Source organism: Bufo bufo, chromosome 3 (assembly GCF_905171765.1).
Source record: "Bufo bufo chromosome 3, aBufBuf1.1, whole genome shotgun sequence".
Lineage (NCBI taxonomy): Eukaryota > Metazoa > Chordata > Amphibia > Anura > Bufonidae > Bufo > Bufo bufo.
In genome coordinates this window covers 508,858,727-508,872,537 of record NC_053391.1, presented here as the reverse complement: position 1 = coordinate 508,872,537, position 13,811 = coordinate 508,858,727, and the positions used below count along the sequence as shown (strand labels likewise).

The 13,811-nt window shown below is 43.0% G+C and overlaps 1 protein-coding gene across 1 annotated transcript in view; it reads left to right on the top strand.

The window, feature by feature from the left end:
• LOC120993877 (E3 ubiquitin-protein ligase MYCBP2-like) overlaps positions 1-13,811 on the top strand; it is a 57,390-nt gene that overhangs the window by 16,227 nt on the left and 27,352 nt on the right. The window contains exons 3-5 of the mRNA XM_040422348.1: positions 8,219-9,871; positions 10,568-10,737; positions 11,549-11,793. Of these exons, the coding sequence (XP_040278282.1) occupies positions 8,219-9,871; positions 10,568-10,737; positions 11,549-11,793 (2,068 nt within the window). The remainder of the gene's footprint in view (positions 1-8,218; positions 9,872-10,567; positions 10,738-11,548; positions 11,794-13,811) is intronic.

The window sequence follows — 13,811 nt, the reverse complement described above, 5'->3', positions numbered from 1 at the left end:
TTAGAATAGGCAAATTATGTGAAATGGACATTAATGCAGAATATTTATAACTGCTGCAAAATCGATCCAAACAAAGCAAGCAGGTTGCAGCTGTCATTTGTCTCCAAGTTAGGAAATAAAGGAGACCTGTTCAGCAAAAGTTCTATAGATGTCCATATGTACACTTTGCATCTTTTTAGACAAACTACAGTGTAAAACTCTCATGCCCCCCTTTCACTCTCTCTCCCCAATTCGCCTGAAACAAATCACAAAAAAAATAAATAATCCGAACTGTTAAAATCGATTTTGTTCTTCCTTAAAGAAAGAGAATTTTTTTTTTAAAGGTCATCAGTATCTGACACACGGGACCCCCACCGGACAGCTCTTTGAGAAGGCTTCGGCACTTGCAGTAGTGCTGCAGTCTTATCTTAGCAAACAAAGCACAGCGCCGTACATTGTATAGTACAAGCTGCGCGAAGGCCTTGTGACCTATGAATGTGTTGTGACTGGCCTAGGAGAAGCTGAGAGAAGGCCATGGCGCTACTGCAAGTGTCGGTGCCTTCTCAAACAGCTGATCTGGAGGAGCAATTTCAGACCACCTCATATCAAATCTTTTTATGAAAGTCTATTTCACAGATTCACAGTTCTTACAGTAAAGAAGCTTTGACGCTTCTGGAGACTGAACTTTTTCTTTAGTCGGAGGCAGTGCGCCCTTGTCTTTTGAGCGCATTTTACATGGAACAGCTTTTCACAGTATTTTTTATATGGCCCATTTATATACTTGTATAGGTTAATCATGTCCCCCCTTAGACGTCTCTTCTCTAGACTAAATAAAGTCAATTCTTTTAATCTTTCTTCATAACGAAGACCCTCCATGTTTTTTTTATCATTTTAGTCGCTCTCATCTGCACTTTTTCCAGCTGTAGTGCATCCTTTCTATGGACTGGTGCCCAGAACTGGACTGCATATTCCAGATGAGGCCGCACCAATGCTTTGTAAAGTGGTAGTATTACATCCCTGCCCCGTGAGTCCATGCCTCGTTTAATGCATGACAATATCCTGGTGGCCTTAGAAGCAGCTGATTGACATTGTATACTATAATTTAATCTACCATCCACAAGGACACCCAAATCCTTCTCTATAAGTGATTCTCCCAGTGCTACATCACCTAGGACAGGGCTGGCCAACCAGCATGCTTAGTCTGCCTACAGCTATCAGCCTACAGCAGGGAATGGTGGGAGTTGTAGTTTTACAACAGCTGGAGAGCCGCAGGTTGGCCAGCCCTGCCCTATGACATATGAAGCATAGAGCTTATTACTACCAAGATGCATAACTTTACATTTGTCCACATTGAACCTCATTTGCCAAGTTTGATGCCCAATCACTCAGTGTTCAAGTCAGCTTGTAGTTTGTGGACATCTTCCATAGACTGTACAGCTGTACACAGTTTAGTGTCATCTGCAAAAATACATATGGTGCTATTAATCCCGTCCTCAATATCATAAATAAATAAATAAAATAATACAGGGCCCAGCACTGAACCTTGGGGTACACGACTTATAACCTGGGACCATTCTGAATAGGAATCATTGACCATAACTCTCTGGACACGGTCCTTCAGACAGTTTTCAATCCAATTACAAACTATACTTTCCAAGCCAATAGACCTTACTTTACTTATTAAGCGTCTATGAGGGACAGTATCAAAAGCCTTTGCAAAATCCAGAAACACTACTGGGTGGGTCTTCCCCAGCCCCACCCAGCAATCTGGCAATCCGATCCGCAATATGCTAAACTCGAGCACCTGGCAGACAACACACTGTTCGGCATTCACGGTCTCGGCGACAGATGACCCTGTCTGTCCGCCTAATAATAGAATCCCCTACCACCAGAATCTTCCTGACCTTTGCTGCACTCCTTTTCCCATCCTTCCTGCAGCGGTCATCCTCCTGGTTGCTAGGAGAAACGATCTGCTGCAGTGTTGCTGGCCCTGGGCTTTCATCCCTAATATCAGCCAAACAGGCATATTTACTAGGGCGTGCCAGCTCAGGACTAGCCTCCCTGGCACTTTTCCCTCTACATCCTTTGGCAGTCGGTTTATCTCTGAATGGACGTTCTGGAACGTCCATTCAGAGATGGCAGCTGCACGCTAATCGTGCACCTGCCGAGCGGGGGGGCCCACTTTTAGTGACAGCAGGGCACCACAGAGAGAAGGCAGGGACCGTTCCTGGGTGTCCCTGCCTTCTAGATTGCTGTATACACAGCGCTCAACGCTAAGCCGCTTCCTGTCCCGGTGGTCATGTGACCGCCAGGGCCGGGAGTGTGCAAGAGCTGTCAGGTCTTCCACAGACCTCGATCAGACCTGCACTGAGGCTGTACAGCATAGTATAGTGCTGTACAGCCTCTCTGGGAGATGTATTGCCCCTTTATCTGGGGCTACTATGTCAGCCCCAGTTACAGGAGAAATCAATAGTAAAAAAAAAAATTAAGTTAAATGTCTCCCAGAGGTCTTGTATGACCTTTATTGGGGACACAGTGTACAATAAAAAATTTAAAACCTAAAAAAAGTGTTTTGAAAAAAATAGTTTCACATAAAAAAATATATATATCTTCCCCCCCCCCCCCCAAAAAAAAAGCCCCCCACAAGACCATAGCCAGAAAAATAACAAAATATGACTATGAAAAAAAAAACATTATTATTTTTTTTAAATGCTCTTATTGTGTAAAATGTAAAAAATAAAAATAAAGACATATTTGGCATTGCCGGGTCCGTAACAATTGGCTCTACAAAAATCACATGATCTACCCCATCTAATGAACACACATAAAAATTATGCCCAAACATTTATTTATTTTTGTCACCTCACAAAAAACATATCGATCAATCAAAAAGCTGTATGTACCCGAAAATGGCAACACAAACTGATTTTTTTAATTTAATTTTTTTCTAAAAATGTTTGTGTAAAATGTAAAAAAACAAACTAGACCTATTTGGTATCGTTGCGTCTGTAATGACTGGGTCTATAAAAATATCATATGATCTACGCCTTTAAGTGAACTGTGTAAAGAAAAAAGTAAAAAAATGACACCAAACTGCTTTTTTGTGACTTTACCTCCCAAAAATAAGATAAAAAGCAACCAGAAAGCCAAAGGTACCTCAAAATGGTGCCAATAAAAACTACAGCTTGTCTCGCACAAAAAAAGCCCTCACGTAGCTCATTCAACAAAACATAAAAAAGTTATTGCTCTTACAAACCATGACAGAAAAATCTGTTAGAAAATCCAGATGCCGCTCCTTCCCTTCTGAGCCCTGGTGTATCCCCAAATAACAGTTTACGACCACAATTGGGGTGTTACTGTATTCCCACCCCCCCAATTAGCTCGAAGGGGAGGTAATATGGTGCAGTTATTATTGAAGCGTGAAGCCTATTGGATTCACCGCCTACAAATGATGACACCCAAGGGGTTGAATCGGGAGTACGCGGTGAGCAGCTTTCTATGAGAACATGTAGGAGATGATTGTGTATAACCATTCGCTTATGCTCGATTTAGGTAACTATTTTCGTTTTTATATTTTCTATGTGTCTCCGCAGTGTAACTGATCTATAACGATCCTCGATGATACAGAAGGATCGCATTTATTTTCCTTTTTTTCTTTCTGAATGTTAGTAAACATACCTTGGTTGTCTTGCCAACATGACGTCAGAACCATATGACTTGAAGGCTTCTATCATGTAACGAGGGGCGGGCTATTTAAACATATGTTGATGTTCATTTCATTGCTACTCGCTGTTTGCTTGAGTTTGACAAAGGCACTTGCATGTGCCGAAACGCGCGTCACTTCTACCCATGAGTGGCGAATAAATTATTGATAATTACATCGCAAGGAGTGCCGGTTCTCTCTTCCAATCAAGTACCTGGGGCGACGCCCGCAGACCGTGCACCCACAACAGCAGTGCCGCCCAATATCCATTACCAAGCACACAATGTGTTGTCCGCATTACCGGAGCGCGCCTCTGATCTTCTGTCCGCGGCTCCGGAAAAAAAATAGAACATGTCCTATTCTTGTTTGCAATTGCGGAACAACAGGCAGTTTTATGGGGGTGTCGGGTGTATTGTGGATCCGCAATACACTACGGATTTGTGAATGGACCTTTAAAATGGAAAATCTGCAAAAAAATTTAACATTTTGAAATTTCACCCCTATTTTGCATTAATTCTTGTAGAATACCTAAAGGGTTAACATTTCTAAAACTTTTGAATAGTTTGAGGGGTGTCATTTCTAAAATGGGGTCATTTATGGGTTGGTTCTATTATGTAAACCCCACAAAATGACTTCAGAACTGAACTGGTCCTTAAAGCGAACCGGTCACCATGATTTTGCGCATAGAGCTGGGGACATGGGCTGCTAGATGGCCACTAGCTCATCTGCAGTACCCAGGTCCCATAGCTCTCTGCGCTTTTATTGTGTTAAAAAACAGTTTTGAGTGATATGCAAATGACCTGATATGAGTCCTGTAGCCGGAGATGAGTCAAGTGTCAAGGAGCCCAGCACCGCCCCGCGTTCTCCGATTCTCCTCCTTGCCGGCTGACGTCACAGAGCTGGAGCGCCGAAATCTCGCGATGCGCGAGCTAGCGCATGCGTAGTTCGTTCCCTGTGCTGATGCCAGCACAGGGAATGAACATGATGCCGACACTGCGCATGCGCTAGCTCGCGCATCGCGAGATTTCGGCGCTCCAGCTCTGTGACGTCAGCCGGCAAGGAGGAGAATCGGAGGACGCGGGGCGGTGCTGGGCTCCTTGACGCTTGACTCATCTCCGGCTACAGGACACATATCAGGTCATTTGCATATCACTCAAAACTGTTTTTTAACACAATAAAAGCGCACAGAGCTATGGGGACTGGGTATTGCAGATGTGCTAGTGGCCATCTAGCAGCCCATGTCCCCAGCTCTATGCGCAAAATCATGGTGACAGGTTCGCTTTAAAGTTGAGTTTGGAAATTTTATTAAAAATTTCAAAAATTGCTTCTAAAATTCTAAACCTTCTAGCGTTCTAAAAAAATAAAATGACATTACTAAAATGATGCCAACATAAAGTAGACATATGGGGAATGTTAATTAATAGTGATGCCTCATAAAATATCTGTCTTAAAAGCAGAGAGATTCAAATTTAGAAAACTCTGAATTTTTTCACATTTTCGTTTAAACTTTTGGATTTTTTAATAAATAAAGGTAAAGCATATTGCCTCAAATTTACCATTAACATGAAGTACAATGTGTCACGAGAAAACAATCTCAGAATGGCTTGGATAAGTAAAAGCGTTCCAAAGTTATTACCACATAAAGTGACAAATGTTCCTTTCAATAAACTATAAATGTCATTGATATTTTAGCAATTTACTTAAACTAAAAATGAAGCCCCTGAACCAAACTGTTAAGGACAACTTGCTGCATACTGTCTATAAATCTATATGTACACTGCTCATGTGAAAGACACTCATCCCGCATTGGCATATATACAGATCTGTTTACTTTGCTAGGCCCTACAGTAGGCTAGATGGACAAACGTACAGAAAAAAAACTCATTGCCTATTAAGTGGCATTCTCCAATTTTTAATACAAGTAAATTGAAAGTCTGGTAATATTTATGACTTACTAATACAAACATAAAAGTGTGCATGTGTTTTTGATAAATATTTGATATATCATAGTGACCTATCAAAGGTTTTGATCTGTGGGCGCCCCAGTGCTGAGACCCCCACTAATCATTGAAAAGGAGATAGAATGCTCTTTGTGTGCGCTTCTATCTCTTCACTGAAGGAGACAAGCTCAAGATGGCCTAACAGACTTTCTATTGAGCCCTTCTTCAGCAGCAAGGAGAGAGTGCTCTATGCGAGTTCTTCTATCTCCTCATTCTAGCAATCTGTGGAGGTAAACCGTTGATATGATGTGCAAAGAAAAAAAAGGGGGTCAGTCAGCACATCCCGATGCGCAGGTGCACGTTGCTATTGCTAAAAACACAAAGAAAAAATTACAATGCAACAGCACTCTGCAAACCAAATAAAGTACAAAAAAGTATTCTAATGCTATGCTTATTAAATATTTTGAGATTCTTGGCAAATACATTCTGCCACCCGTCAAGGCGATCTCTGTAAGACGGGAACCTAAGGGCTCTTTCACACCTGCGTTCTTGTCTTCCGGCATAGAGTTCCATCGTCAGGACTCTATGCCGGAAGAATCCTGATCAGTTTTATCCTAATGCATTCTGAATGGAGTGAAATCCGTTCAGGATGCATCAGGATGTCTTCAGTTCCGGAACGGAACGTTTTTTGGCCGGAGAAAATACCGCAGCATGCTGCGCTTTTTGCTCCGGCCAAAAATCCGGAACACTTGCCGCAAGGCCGGATCCGGAATTAATGCCCATTGAAAGGCATTGATCCGGATCCGGCCTTAAGCTAAACGTCGTTTCGGCGCATTGCCGGAGCCGACATTTAGCTTTTTCTAAATGGTTACCATGGCTGCCGGGACGCTAAAGTCTGGTAGCCATGGTAAAGTGTAGCGGGGAGCAAAGGAGCAGTATACTTACCGTCCGTGCGGCTCCCGGGGCACTCCAGAGTGACGTCAGGGCGCCCCAAGCGCATGGATCATGTGATCGCATTGGACACGTCATCCATGCGCATGGGGCGCTCTGACGTCATTCTGGAGCGCCCCGGGAGCCGCACGGACTGTAAGTATAGCGCTCCCCCACTCCCCGCTCCTACTATGGCAACCAGAACTTTAATAGCGTCCTGGGTGCCATAGTAACACTGAAAGCATTTTAAAGACGGTTCCGTCTTCAAATGCTTTCAGTACACTTGCGTTTTTCCGGATCCGGAGTGTAATTCCGGCAAGTGGAGTGCACGCCGGATCCGGACAACGCAAGTGTGAAAGAGGCCTAACACTATATTCTACCTGTTATGTGCCATGACGACTACCATCAAATTCAGGGCGTGAAGGTTCCACATGCATGATGGGCCCACCTTAATTTGTCATTTTTTGGTGCCAAAATGGCCTCCATTAAATCTAGGGAATGCAGGTACCAACATGCATGCCAAGCCCACTGCACACCTTTCCTGGTGCCAAAAGGCTTCCAGTGAGCGAGGGAGAGCAGGCTAAACTTAATACTTACTCTAATTAAAATCCGCCTATGGGGCAGACAGGCTGGTCTGGAGTGCACGACTGAAGTGTCAGCCACACCTCCAGTACAGACTGCAAAGAAAAAAAGGGGGCCAGTCAGCACATCCCAATGCGCAGGGGCACGTTGCTATGGCTGAAAACACAAAGAAAAAAATACAATGCAACAGCTCTCTGCAAACCAAATAAAGTACAAAAAAAGTATTCTAATGCTATGCTTATTAAATACATTTGAGATTCTTGGCAAATACATTTTGTACAAAATCATTAAACCTTTGATATGATACCACTAAATGTTGGGTTAGATTCATATGGCCATTCTGATTTCCGTGTACATGTCTGTATGGCATGGTTTGTTTTTGTTTTGTTTTTGAGAGTATGATGGAAATCAGGATAGATTGGGGCATGCTACCGGCTTCTCTGTACAGACCGATGGTCTGCATGGAAAAACTGACGTGTAAATTGCTTCATTTACTTTAATGGGTCTGTGTGCAATGCAGGTGCAGTCTGGATTGCAGACGGAGGGAAAATACTGTTGTTGAAAATTTCAAGTTCTGCCCTATGCAGAGGATTGGGAATAACTATTAGACTTTGGGGGTCCTACCACTGGGATCCATGCCAATGACTTACCCCACAGGACCCCCTTGAACTGAACCCTGCCATTCCATTCATCTGTATACAACTCCCGGAGATAGCACAGTACAGCACTTGGCTGTGTCCGACAGGTCGCATACAGATGGATGGTAGTTTGCATTCTTGACCTGCTGCTCCGAGCCCTGCTGGATATGGGGCTCTGTTCTTGTGATTGGTGGGGGTCCCAGAAGTTGGACTCTCACTGATCTAATAGTTATCCTTTATCCTGTGGCTAGGGGATAACTTTAAATTACTGGAATACTCTTTTACATTTTATAGAATCCTGTAAGATAGATGTCCTTGATGTTAAGTGTTGTTCAGTGTTGATTATGTTCTCTTGTGTAAAATATAAGCAAAGTGATTTATTTAAATTTCATCAAGGAGATAATTTAGCTTCTGAAATTAGTATTTGTCTAATTTGTCTTATATAGATGATAGAAGTCAATTCAATGCTGCTCCCAAGCTACCTACTACTGTGAACAAATCAGACTTGCCTTCAAAACACAGAGTTGACAGCAAATCCCCCAAACCAGATGGCCGAGTAAGTCGTTCTAATGCTGATCAGAAGAAACCACGAAATAATGAAGGACTCACTGCAAGTGAATCTCTTCTGTTGAAGTCTGATGCTGCAAAACTGAGATCAGACTCTCACAGCAGATCTCTGTCGCCAAACCACAACACTCTTCAAATTCTAAAGAACTCTGATGGAAAGCCATCTGGTCTCAGATCAGAATCTCCTGGTCCTGGCTCACGTTCTACATCACCAAAGCCAAAGACTGTGCCTGTAGGAAAATCGAATGTGTCTAGTGCAGGTGCAACACGTTCAACATCTCCACAAGAGAAAAATCTACCTCAAAAAGCTGCAGGTCCTGCAAAGACCAAACTTGAACCACCACGTGAAAGGTCCAAGTCTGATTCTTACACTCTGGATCCTGACACACTGCGGAAAAAGAAAGTACCTTTTACAGAACCATTAAGAGGTCGATCTACTTCTCCCAAACCAAAAATTACACAGAAAGATGGTAAACCAACGGGTGGTAGTGAAAACAGAGCTCCTTCTCCTCATGTTGTTCAAGAAAATCTGCATAGTGAAGTTGTTGAAGTATGCTCTTCCAGTACTTTAAAGACCAACAGCATTACAGACAGCAGTTGTGAGGACAATACTGAGCTAAAAAGTGTTGATGATGGTACATCCAAAGTCCATTTCAGTATTGGAAAAGCACCACTAAAAGAAGAGCAAGATACAAGAGCATCTCCCAAAGTAAGCCGTAAAAGTGCTGGTAGGCATGTTCGACCCAAAAAAGAGAAAGCAAACTTTCTGTTCAAAGAAGCGTCAAGATCTGCTGAACCTGCAAAGGAAGCAATGTCCCCTTCTGTGGCTGAATGTGCAAGAGCTGTATTTGCAGCGTTTCTTTGGCATGAAGGCATAGTTCATGACGCAATGGCTTGTTCTTCCTTTCTGAAATTTAATCCAGATCTGTCCAAAGAACATGCACCTATACGAAGTAGTCTTAACAGCCAGCAACCTATAGAGGAAAAAGAAGTCAAGTTAAAGAATAGGCATTCCATAGAAATATCATCTGCACTTAACATGTTTCATATTTCTCCCCACGGGCCTGATATATCCAAAATGGTCAGTATTAATAAGAACAAAGTCTTGTCCATGCTTACAGAACGGACTCTTCATGAAAAATGTGAGGATAGCAAGCATGAAGCTTCTCATTTTGAAGTATCAAACCACCATTCTGGTAAATCCCGGCCCCCGCTTCCACTAACACTTCAGCATCTTGTAGCCTTTTGGGAGGATATTTCATTGGCCACCATAAAAGCCGCATCCCAGAATATGATCTTCCCAAGCCCTGGTTCATGTGCCGTTTTAAAGAAAAAAGAGGGCGAGAAGGACAGCAAGAAAGCAAAGAAGGAGAAAAAGAAGAAAGACAAGGCAGAATCTAGGCCTCGTGGAAATTTGTTTGGAGAAATGGCTCAATTGTCAGTTGGAGGGCCAGAGAAAGACACAATTTGTGAGCTGTGTGGCGAATCTCACCCATATCCAGTAACATATCATATGCGCCAAGCACATCCAGGTATGTTTACTAGTTTTAGCGTCTAGCAGTAGCTGGTGGATAATATTGTGCAAGAGATCCAGCATCTGATATTGGCAATCCTTATCTAAAAAATTCTGTACTTGCTGCACAATATTTGGAAGTCTGTGCCTACTAATGCAGTGCTGAATTTCTAGTTAAAATAGTCCATTCTTTGGGATCTAATTAAAATGGCAGAACTATATAGAATAAGGGTTATTCACCTTACTGATCCCTCACTGCTCCCATGTCAATGCTAATGGAGTTCCCATTGGTCTCTTCCTTGCCCCACATGAAACACACAGAAAATGCCCACTCTGCCAGTGACTAGCTGTGGCAGGTCAACGCTGTGGTCTGTGATTGGCTGTGTATGCATTTCCTGTATGTTAGAGGGACCGAGAAGCAGAAACTGGCAGGAGAGTGCTAAGGGATTGGTTAGGTGGGTGTCTCATTTTTATTTTGTCATACTATTCTGACCCTTTGATTTGAATCGTGTATGAGCTTCAAAAGCGAGAAATTCATTTCGGAATATCTGCTTAAATTATCATTTTTGTAAATAAAGAAAATATGCCCTCTAGATTAATGTATTTTGCCCATGTCTGGTTTTTATGTCCTTTTGGAGATTATGTATTCATAATATTGTCATTTCATAAAAGCACACCCATAGTTAATGGCTCATTTCTTTTTGTCTTTCATAAGGCTGTGGACGATATGCTGGTGGTCAAGGATATAACAGCATTGGGCATTTTTGTGGTGGCTGGGCAGGAAACTGTGGTGATGGAGGAGTTGGTGGAAGTACTTGGTATTTAGTCTGTGATCGCTGCAGAGAGAAGTATCTCAGAGAAAAGCAGGCAGCGGTAAGGGAGAAGGTAATACGGTTTTCTGCATGCCGGTAAATGCTTTAACTCGGGGCGGACAGGAAACTTAAAGTGGCCCTGAAAAAAAAAACGAAGAGTGGCCCCATGTTGTAGGGGGGCAACAAAAGTAGGCGGGGGTCAGCAATAATATAGCGCAATATACATCCCAGCAAAAGCATATACCGCAGAACGGCACAATACACTGCCCCAAAACCTGTCCCTCTGCCCCAAAATGTGTGGTGGCCATCAATAGCTACCATCTTCTGTCCTCCTTCTCCAGTTGCTTTTGATTAAGAAATGGAGCAGGGGGCTTAGGAGGTGAGATGCAGGTCACAGCAGTTGAATTCAGCAGGGCATGTGTGGTCACTGGCCGGGTACATAAGTACCTGATTCTCACAGCGTTAATTACCACTAATAGCTTATTATTTACCTTTATACATTTAGCTTTATAAATTTCCCTGTAAGGTCTACCGCCAATCTGCCCCAACAAGACTATAAAAGCGGGTTATCCCATGATTAATGTATACCATAAAAATCGGGCATCATATAGTACTTGACAATCTTTTTCAAGCTAGAACCAGCCCTGTTCCTCACAGGAATCCATTTATTGTTGCAGTAGTGCTGCTAGATTTATTTTTTGTGACCTTCTCAGGGTGTGTCCTTTCTGCTGCAGTGTCTATACTAAATGTTTACTTATATGCAATTACAAAAGTATTCAGATCCAGGTGCTGGTTTGAAAAATGTAGGACGACTACTTTAAATGGCACCAATATTAAGAAGTGATTTGTTATTCTAAAGACTCATATTCAATCCTTGTTCGCAGGTGAAGCAATCCAGACGGAAGCCGATGCAGTTGAAAACGCCTCGTGCTTTACCCACCATGGAGGCCCATCAAGTGATAAAAGCCAATGCGCTCTTTCTTCTGTCTTTGAGTAGTGCAGCAGAGCCAAGTATCCTGTGCTACCACCCTCCAAAGCCTTTACTGTCCCAGCTCCCGAGTGTAAAAGAGGGGATTTCTGAGGACCTGCCTCCCAAAATGCACTGCCTCTACTTGCAGACACTAGCACGGTAAATGCAAAACTTAGCCCAACAACTTTGCGCTTTTCGAAGTGTATCAAAAAGTAAGACTCACTAGACTGTAGTTTAGTACTGATATTCTCATAATCACTCTGAGCGACTCCCCAAGCACTGTGCCATATTGTAGCGCTGAGGATTATCTAACAATTAGGGACTTAATCAGTTGTCTGAAGCACTTTGTTATGACTTGCAGTGTCTACTTTAGGTTAAATGTAGCACAGTTTGTGTTCTTTTAAAGGGAACCTGTCACCTGGATTTTGGGTATAGAGTTGAGGACATGGGCTGCTAGATCGCTGCTAGCACATCCACAATATCCAGTCCCCATAGCTCTCTCTGCTTTTATTGTGTAAAAAAACAATTTTATAGATATGTAAATGAACCTTAGATGACTCCTGTCTCCTCCATGCTTGAGAGAGGAGTCCAGCGTTCTCTGACTCTGAGCCCAGCCACGGCCACTGTGAACGAGCTCAGCACCGCCCCGCATCCTCCGAATCTCCTCCTTGCTCCCCGATGTCACAAAGCTAGAGCGCCATAATCTCGCGATGGGCGAGCTAGCGCTTTCGCAGTTCATTCCCTGAGGCTGATGCCAGCACTGGGCTCCTTCACAGTGGGCGTGGCTGGGCTTTGGAAACGTTAGTAGCCTCATTTATATATATATATATATATATATATATATATATATATATATATAATAGTTGTTGTTTTACACAATAAAAGCACACAGAGCTATAGGGACTGGATATTGCAGATGTGCTAGCTGCGATCTAACAGCTCTATACCCAAAATCCAGGTGACAGGTTCCATTTAATATCACTAGGTCCACAAGTTCTGCACTTACCTAGTATTCAAATGGTTCATTGGTTTACTGTTTGGTGGGAGCTGATGGAAGGGAATTCAATTGGCTACTGTATCAGGTATGCTTGTAACTGTCTTTAGTATTTAATGTAAGTGCAAGACATGGCAAAATTAAGAGGAAATTGGTCAATAGTAGATTTTACTGTATGTTTATCTTACATCAGTCCAAACACACTCCAATAAGCTTAAAATACTATGCATCTTAAAAGGGTTGTGCCATAAAATACTTTTCGCTCTTAAAGAGGACCTTTCACTGATTCTTACCCTATGAACTAAGTATACAGACATGTGGAGCGGCGCCCGGGGATCTCACTGCACTTACTATTATCCCCGGGCGCCGCTCCGTTCTCCTGCTATGCCCTCCGGTATCTCCGTTCCCTAAGTTATAGTAGGCGGAGTCTGCCCTAGCGCTGGCCAATTGCATTGCAGAGCTCACAGCCTGGGAGAAAATAACCTCCCAGGCTGTGAGCTCTGCGCTGCGATTGGCCAGCGCTAGGGCAGACTCCGCCTACCATAACTTAGGGACTGGTATCTCCGCCTACTATAACTTAGTGAGCGGAGATACCGGAGGACATAGCAGGAGAACGGAGCGGCGCCCGGGGATAATAGTAAGTGCAGAGAGATCCCCGGGCGCCGCTCTACATATCTGTATAGTTAGTTCATAGGGTAAGAATCGGTGAAAGGTCCTCTTTAAGTTGATTTTCATCATTTACTCTAGCTCACATTCCTGGATTTTTATTTTTATTTTACCTCATTTGCAATTTTCTTATTCCCCATGCTTGAATTCTAGATCCTGGTTTGTCATTTGACTGTTGTGCTTTAAAGGGGTTATCTCACTTCAGCAAATCGCATTTATTATGTAGAGGAAATTAATACAAGCCACTTACTAATGTATTGTGATTGTTCATATTGCTTCCTTTGCTGGCTGGATTCATTTTCCATCACGTTATACACTGCTCGTTTCCATGGTTACGACCACCTTGTAATCCATCAGTGGTGGTCATGCTGCACACTGTAGGAAAAAGTGCAGGCCTCTGTGATGGCTGGGATTGTGGGAGTGCACATAGGCTGGTGATTTTTCCTATAGTGAGCAAGCATGACCACCACTGATGGATTACAGGGTGGTCATAACCATGGAAACTAGTAGTGTATAA